The sequence below is a fragment of the Drosophila kikkawai genome, chromosome 3R (assembly GCF_030179895.1).
Source record: "Drosophila kikkawai strain 14028-0561.14 chromosome 3R, DkikHiC1v2, whole genome shotgun sequence".
Lineage (NCBI taxonomy): Eukaryota > Metazoa > Arthropoda > Insecta > Diptera > Drosophilidae > Drosophila > Drosophila kikkawai.
In genome coordinates this window covers 9,457,857-9,466,242 of record NC_091731.1, presented here as the reverse complement: position 1 = coordinate 9,466,242, position 8,386 = coordinate 9,457,857, and the positions used below count along the sequence as shown (strand labels likewise).

The window sequence follows — 8,386 nt, the reverse complement described above, 5'->3', positions numbered from 1 at the left end:
CTTGGAGCGCAAATTAAAGGAAATACAGCCAGGACATCAACAGAAACTGCACAGAGGAAAACCACGGCAAAGTGTTTTTGATATTTGGTTAAGTTTGTAAACTATGTTAGCCAATATTTTGTGGTTACTCAAATACAGAACACATTGGTCATCAGAAAAAAATTATAAAGAATCTTCAAAAATTTTAATTCAAAGCTAAATTAAATTATTTCGTGAAAAATAACCCCTTTCATTAAAATTAAATAACAAGTGTTTAAAATCTAGGTGCATAGAAATATCTATGTATTTTTACTGAAATTTGCAACCTTATAAGATAGAAATTAAAGGTAGACTTCTATATACCCAATAAAAAACTTTAAAAATGTATTGCTATTCATTGTCGTCATTATTTTTATAGTTGATTTTCCAGCCAATATGTTACAGCCTCCAAAAGTGACTGATGAACTTTTCCGCCAGTGCTGCTGCCCGCCATTGTTGCTATGTGTCCTTGCCCATGTTCTCCTATGTGTGTGTGTGGGGGCGACTATTTGGGCTGTTTGTTTAGCGCCAGCATAAACAGCTGTAACAGTTGGCCGTACAAGCCCGCCCGCCTGGAATCGGGTTCCCAATCAGAGTCCGCATCCAGCGCTAGTTCGCAACGGTAATTACATAACAAAAGTGCACACACAAACAAACTGGCAGCCTGCCCAACCAAACCATGGTCATGTGCATCTGGGCCAGCACTTAAATGAGTTATACAAATAATTGTGCCGTGATTATTCCACTGACCACGTTCACACGGGCTCAACCAACCCGGGGCACAATGGTCCTGTGATGAGTTAGCAAGGGACAGACAGACAGACAGACATACAGGCAAACAGAAAGCCGCAAAGAGGGGCGAAAACATATAAAAGATACTTTCTGCAAGCCAAACAAACACAACGGATATGCGAACGGAACAAAGTTGAAGTTAATCATCTATTGACATTGGCCGGCAAGCGAAACAAAAAATCTCAGTATTGTACTTTAAGGATCATCATAAATCGCCCAATTCGTAATCGGATAAGCGGAGGTCATCCAGCCAAATGACGTATACGCAGCGTGGGCCTGCACACAATTGTCTGTAAACATTGCAATTTGTTAGAACCTATATTAACTGTGCAGCTAACAGTGCTGGGCATAATTCAATATCCATAGAATTATATATATATATAGTTTTACTCATAAGTCATTCTATATCTAATAACTACCACAATCTGAGGTACACATACTCGAGTTTATATATAAAAAGTCAATTAAAACATTAATGTTTTTGTCACAAAAGTGTTGTGAAAGGTTTACTATTTTCTTGATTTATTTTTCCTAAAACATGTTTCGTTTTGAAATAACAATTTTGTTCCGCACTGTAGCAACGAAAGCAATTGTGGTGGAATTTCAATTTCAGCGGGCAACATCGCCTTTGATGGGTCCACTTGTCCAAAACGAAAGCCATGACCAAAGGCGTGTGATTTATAACTAATTGATGAACACAATCATGCAGTTGATGGCCACATGGCCGGGTGGGGGGCGTGTCCTTGTCGCAGCGTACAGTTGCGCCCAAGGTCACGAGCTGTGAGTGGCCGGAGGAGCCGAGTTCTCGCTCGAAGAAGTGGTGCAGTCAAGCGTTTCGCTTGAATAATTTGCGGCATAACCAAGTTTATTATGCTTAGGACCGTGGTAGTAACGGCGGAGCGGAAAGTTTTGGCTGGAGGCTCGCCTAAATGGCGTGCTCGCATTTCCGTTTCCGTTGTACGCAATCAATTTGAAATTCGCTTTTTATGCGGTCCATTTTGTTGCCGTGGCCGTTGCTTAGCTTTTGTTTTTAATTGATGAATAAATTTAATTGAACTAAATGGATTTCGTTTTGCGTAATTTTACTGTGTTGGTGTCCTGCCTAATGGCTGCCGCACACTTTTACATGCATATATATTGGCGTTATATACACATTTGCTTATATACTCTCTTGGCCCTAACGAAACCCTTTTTTTGATTTGTATTGGTAGGCTGAATACAAGACTATATAGTAGCTGGCAACGTATTTTAATTGAATTTCAATTGATTGCAAAAATGTTCAATTTGGTGCCGCAACCAAATTTCATTTTAATTAATTAGAATTGATAACAATAACGGGTTTCCATGCATTTTTTGCTGCCCTCTCGCTCAGTCGCTGAATAATAGATGCCTTAATGGCTTTGTATTTGTATTAGCCGGGCCGGAAGGGAGGTTCAGTTTTGTGGGTTGGCCACCATCAAGATCCACACGGAAAAGTTATTATTGGAAAAACGGTCTGGGGGTCAAAATTGAATATCAACAAACTGGCGGATAATTATTGATTGAAAGTGTCGAGATATCATGCTAATCGAATTGATATGGCAGCAATATTAAATGCTAACAAAACAGTAATGGGATCATAGCAGGTAAGATAAATAATGAATATTTAATGAATGAACCAAGTGCTTGCTTTGCAGATGAACAATATCACAGTTTTGAATTTCTACAATGTATAAATGTATGAAAAGCTTTGTGGTCAATTTATTAGCAATGTATATTTAATTATGACTGCTTTAATCAGTAAACATGTGTGATATAAAAATGGGAAGGACCGTAAACACACTTTTGTAATTGAGGTACATTTAAAATATTGTATTTTACTTAATTCATTTTAAGAGGTACAAGTTATGATCAGAGTATGTTCTCCTAACTATAAGGACCTTAGGATTATAGGGACTAAAGCAGGATGTTCAAATGTGGAAAAACATTGTTGTCTCTTTATACATATTGTTTACTTTATTAAATTATAATTATTTTATTTTAGTTAAAGCACCGTTTACACTGATACATCCATTCTCAGTTGGATCTATTGTTCACACCAATTAGTAGCTTAATTTGACTTTGGTCCTTCGAGCCGGATAATACCCATTATCCGCAACGCTGACGCGTACCCATCGCATGCCAATTAAAAATTAATATGTTTAATCCATTCAAAATGTTATCTTTTTTTAGCTGCTTTGCTGTTTAATAGATTTTCTAATGCGGGAAATAGTTGTAAAAAGTTTTTCCATTTGGCGCACATAAGCTTTCCCAAAGTGAATTCATTTCTTTCACTTTTCTACAAGACACACACACTCACATACGCACATTAAAATATGTTCACCAAACTGCAATCAAAGCGACATAGCACAAATTTCACAGATTTTTGCACATTAAAAATATGCTCGCTACTCCAGCAGTTTTACACACATGCACACATGCCTCGCCTCCCCTGAGCCCATTTTTAGCATGCCAAAAAAAAAAGGCCAGCAAAGTTTTTTATGCCAACGAGAAGAAGAAAAAAAAGTGAATGCGAAAAGTAATCGAGGAGCGGGAGCCAAGAGCAGCTGGCTTGCAAAGGGGCTTTGTGGCCAATGCTGCGATGCTACATTTCACCCCCTTAGCACCCCGTTTATGGCCTGGAGCCATGGAATGGCGGCGGCACTGGCAAAATGCAACGCTGAATTTGATAATCAATTACCGTGCCATAGCTGGAGGTCCTGGAGCCACATATGGGCCACATTTAGTGCAGACTGGAGACTGCAGACAGCCGCAAACACAAGTATACACTCGAATACACTAGACTTTGCACAACGCCACGAATGAGTAATATGAGGAATTGTCTGAGTGCATGGGTTTGGTATGCCAGTGCGAACAAATAGTGCAGGTGGTAATGCAAATAAATATTCGAATTTTCCCAGATTTGCCGAAATTTTTCATTACAAACTGCAAATTGGTTTGTGCTTGCTCAGCAGCTGCTGCCCGTCGGCCATGTCCGTGTCCATGTCGTTGTATATCTTAAACCAATTAATGAATGGCCTGCTGCAAATGCTAAAAATTTCACAAATCTTCTTTGCATTTAGCAGGAATGGATTTATGGCTAACCGCAATTTAAGCCGACCATAATCTATTTGCAAATCTGGTATGCAGGATTTAATTCAGAGTGCACCAAGAGACACCATTGATATTTACCTAAATATTATGCATAAATGCTTAACAAGCAAAACATAAAATTTAATAAAATGAAATTTGAGGACTCTGAGTAATACATTTTATCGTAAATATTATTTGGGGAAGTTTACTTATTTTTCTTGTTTTTTGAAAAGGATTAAAAGATTAATAAAAATAAGAAATCATATTTTCTATCGCAAAATATGTCATGTCTTATAAAGTCTTTTTAGAAATTTTAATTTCAGAAAAAAAGGCATGCAATGTCATTGCTTATAGTTTTTTGAGAAGTTTCAAAAAGAAAAAATTAACTATTTCCTAAGCATCCTACAGCCGTAAAAGAACAACAAAACCATCTCCTTGTCTAACTTAGCAATTACGCTTACAGCTGTCGAGCTTTTTTATCAACTTCAATTTCTATTTCCGCTTTTCATTAATTGGCACTGTCCGAATGGGCAGCAATCGCTTAATGAAATCATTTAATCAGTGCCTGTGACAATTGACAAAGTGGAAATGGCAGCTCCACCTTTTGCTCCGCTTGGAGCACATGTTCCATTTATGCTCTACACTAATCAAGCTGGTAGTGGGAGCTCTGTTCAGTTCGGTTTCCCGCCTCCGTTGGGGAGATTCCACTGCTCCACTGACACCAGGGAATTGCGGCCCGCCGACAGCTGTCCTTAATTACATGGAAATCCACACTAGATTCGTACTACGTTCCTCGCGCTCTGGCAGCCAAAGTCCCCACAGAGTCATTCACCTTGCCACCAAAAAACGAAAACAATGCAAACGGATAAAAATAAGGTTATATTCGAATACCGAAGTATAGAGTACCCTTTGGGGTAGGCTTGTAATTTTATATACACGGAAATAATGTGAGAGCTTCGTTTTAACTTGACAAATTGGAATTATGGAAGATTTAATATCTTAAGAGATAAACTTTTACCTGATACAAATAATTTGTTATGTCATTTTTAATAGATTTATTTTCAAATTAAATTATATTTATCATCCGATCACTATTGCCTTCTTACATAACATTTTTACAATTATACAATGTTTATTTTTTTGAAATAGATTCTATAATATAAACGGCTGATGGAAAAGAGAAAACAAATTAAATCAATTTTCACGTTTAAATTTCTTGTAAAAACTTAATTTCTACCCTTTTATTGTTATTATTTTTACAATTGAACCTACAGATACTAAATGCCTAGAATAATACCCTTTTAAAGGGCATATAAAACTGTAGCGGAAGGCAAAGGGCGAAGGCAAAAATCGAAATCAAGTGAATATAACATATTATTTCAACAGGCAACTCATTCAGCATATAATATTACCACCCATGGCGATGTATGTAGTTGATGTACGTAGCACACCGCGGGGGGGTGGATGGTTGGTCTTGGGTTGTTCTGCGAGGGGGCTTGGGGCTTAGGGCAGGCGGGTTTGGTGGTCTAGGGTTGGGGCTATGGCATGGCATCGCGTAGGCCTGCGGAATTGAGGTGAATACGGAGGAGAACACATTCACACACTAAAAGGCAAACAAAGGGAAATCAATCTTTGCACATACTTTTAGCATATGCACACGTATGATCCCCTCCCCCTTTCAGCTCCCACCACGAGCACGCACACACACAATGAAACGTTCGTATGTAGGTTTGCAACTTGTGTATGTGTGATTGTCGGCTTGACGGGGAATTGGGGAATATTTGCATGCCTTTGTGTACTTTTTCCATATGATTTATGACCTAAATTGTTGCTGCTCACACACATATAATTACACACACATTGCTCTCTGGCTCCGGCTGTGGATGTGGCTTCAGCCACAGATGTGGGTGTGTGTGTGTCGTCTTGGGACGCGCGCCAAAGTATGCTACACTTTTTGTTTTATGAGTTAATAAGTAGGCGTGGCCCCAGCCCAATTGCTACACTTTGATTATGGCGCCGGATACCCATCTCAGTCCCCTCCGTCGAACGGGGAATATATACATACATGCGATATATGTATGTGCAGATCAGATAGGATAGCGCACAAAACTTTTTCAAGCTGACTTTTGGGGCAAGCAATTTAGAAAATGTACCTCGGCGGCAGCAAAGTTCTTTTCACGCTCGACTGAGCTGCACTCGCTTATGGGACCGAATGTCGTTCCATATGGCGGTCTCTTCTAGTTCAAGTTTAAATCGCTGTCAAAATGTTCTAGAATTTGAAAACAGCTTAAAACTGAAGAAAAACAGACAACTAAAGTGGTTTGAAGCTGTTCCATGATGTTATTTTAATTAATTGAAGGTGGAAATAACTTTTTATATTCATTTAAATACCCCATTTAGTTACTTAACAACATTAATACTGAATACCTACGCACTCATTCGGTTTCTACCCCAAAAAATGCCCACAACACTGACCTTCGGCAGAGAAAAACCAAGAAACGGACAACAAATCAATGCAACTGCAGTGCCAGCGAAAATGTCAACAACGGATTAGGCCAATCCACGCCGGTTAATCCCCGCTTGTGCATTGCTAATCCAATTCCGAGGGGCTAGTTGGCCGTATAAAAGCTGGAGCCCTTGCCGGGAGTGATTTCGTCTTGGCCCAAAGACCGGAGCATGGAGTCCGCTAACGTGTCGGCGAGTCTGTTTGGCAACGTGTCCTCCGTGCTACGGCCGGAGCCGCGCCTGTCCGCGGAGTCGCGCCTGCTGGGCTGGAATGTTCCGCCAGAGGAGCTGCGTCACATACCCGAGCACTGGCTTACGTACCCAGAGCCGCCCGAGTCGATGAACTACCTGCTGGGCACTCTCTACATATTCTTCACGCTGATGTCAATGCTGGGCAATGGGCTGGTCATCTGGGTCTTCTCGGCAGCAAAGTCGCTGCGTACTCCCTCAAACATACTGGTGATCAACCTGGCCTTCTGCGACTTCATGATGATGGTCAAAACGCCGATATTCATATACAACAGCTTCCACCAGGGCTATGCCCTGGGGCACCTGGGGTGCCAGATCTTCGGCATCATTGGCTCGTACACGGGCATTGCGGCGGGTGCCACTAACGCCTTCATAGCCTACGACCGCTTCAACGTTATCACCCGACCCATGGAGGGCAAGATGACGCACGGCAAGGCCATTGCCATGATCATCTTCATCTACATGTATGCCACCCCGTGGGTGGTGGCCTGCTACACGGAAACGTGGGGTCGCTTCGTGCCGGAGGGCTACCTGACCTCCTGCACCTTCGATTATCTGACCGACAACTTCGATACCCGCCTCTTTGTGGGCTGCATTTTCTTCTTCAGCTTCGTGTGCCCCACCACGATGATCACCTACTACTACTCCCAGATTGTGGGCCACGTCTTTAGCCACGAGAAAGCCTTGAGGGATCAGGCCAAGAAGATGAACGTGGATTCGCTGCGCTCGAATGTGGACAAGAGCAAGGAGACGGCGGAAATTAGGATTGCCAAGGCGGCCATCACGATCTGCTTCCTGTTCTTCTGTTCCTGGACCCCCTACGGAGTGATGTCGCTGATTGGCGCCTTCGGGGACAAGAGTCTCCTGACCCCGGGCGCCACCATGATCCCAGCCTGCGCCTGCAAAATGGTGGCCTGCATCGATCCCTTCGTCTATGCCATCAGCCATCCCAGATACCGCATGGAACTGCAGAAGCGCTGTCCCTGGCTGGCGATTAACGAGAAGGCACCGGAATCGTCGGCCGTTGCCTCCACCAGCACCACGCAGGAGCAACAGCAGTCCACCGCCGCCTAATAGAGTGGAAGCAGACCACCACCCAGACCGACCACGATGATGATCTGAATCGCCAACGAAATCGTAATACAAAATGCCAAGGAAAAGCTGTATAAATATTTAACAGAATTCAACTACTGCTTCAAGTGTAACAAACGTTATTTCCACTTATAATTTGTAGCGATTTTTGTGTTTATGAATGAAATATAGTGAAATTACTGCATACCACAGTTGAAGAAGGTAGTTTTTATATATATCCTGATACTTTAGACATCGTCGAGCTTATCTTCTCGGACATAAAATTATTAACCCTTTTTCTAATGGAAAATATTGGTTAAACTATGGTACGTTCTATGTTATATCCCTGTCATATATCCACAATATTCATATACTTGAGTCCCATTAAGTATTTAGGACTGAAGTGCCCTGTAAATTCCCGTTTCGTCTTGTGGGAAAAAATCATTTCCGCTCCCCACGCGGATATAAAAGTATTAAAGCCGGGCCCAGCCCCATTCTGTGGGCTGACTCTGCTGTCAGTTGTCAGTTGTCAATCGGCACTTGACGCAGCCATTGCAGGTCACTCAGACGAGCCGAAGGAGCCGACTCTTGGTACTCCCAGGAGTAGGAATGGCCAACAACAAAGGAGTTGGCCAAGTAC

At 41.8% G+C, this 8,386-nt stretch overlaps 1 protein-coding gene across 1 annotated transcript; it reads left to right on the top strand.

Annotated features, from left to right (window-relative positions):
* Positions 1 to 6,581: 6,581 nt before the first annotated feature.
* Positions 6,582 to 7,958, top strand: Rh3 (Rhodopsin 3). The gene has a single exon (XM_017164919.3). The coding sequence runs from the start codon at positions 6,598 to 6,600 to the stop codon at positions 7,747 to 7,749; it is 1,152 nt and encodes a 383-aa protein (XP_017020408.1). The 5' UTR covers positions 6,582 to 6,597; the 3' UTR covers positions 7,750 to 7,958.
* Positions 7,959 to 8,386: the final 428 nt, after the last annotated feature.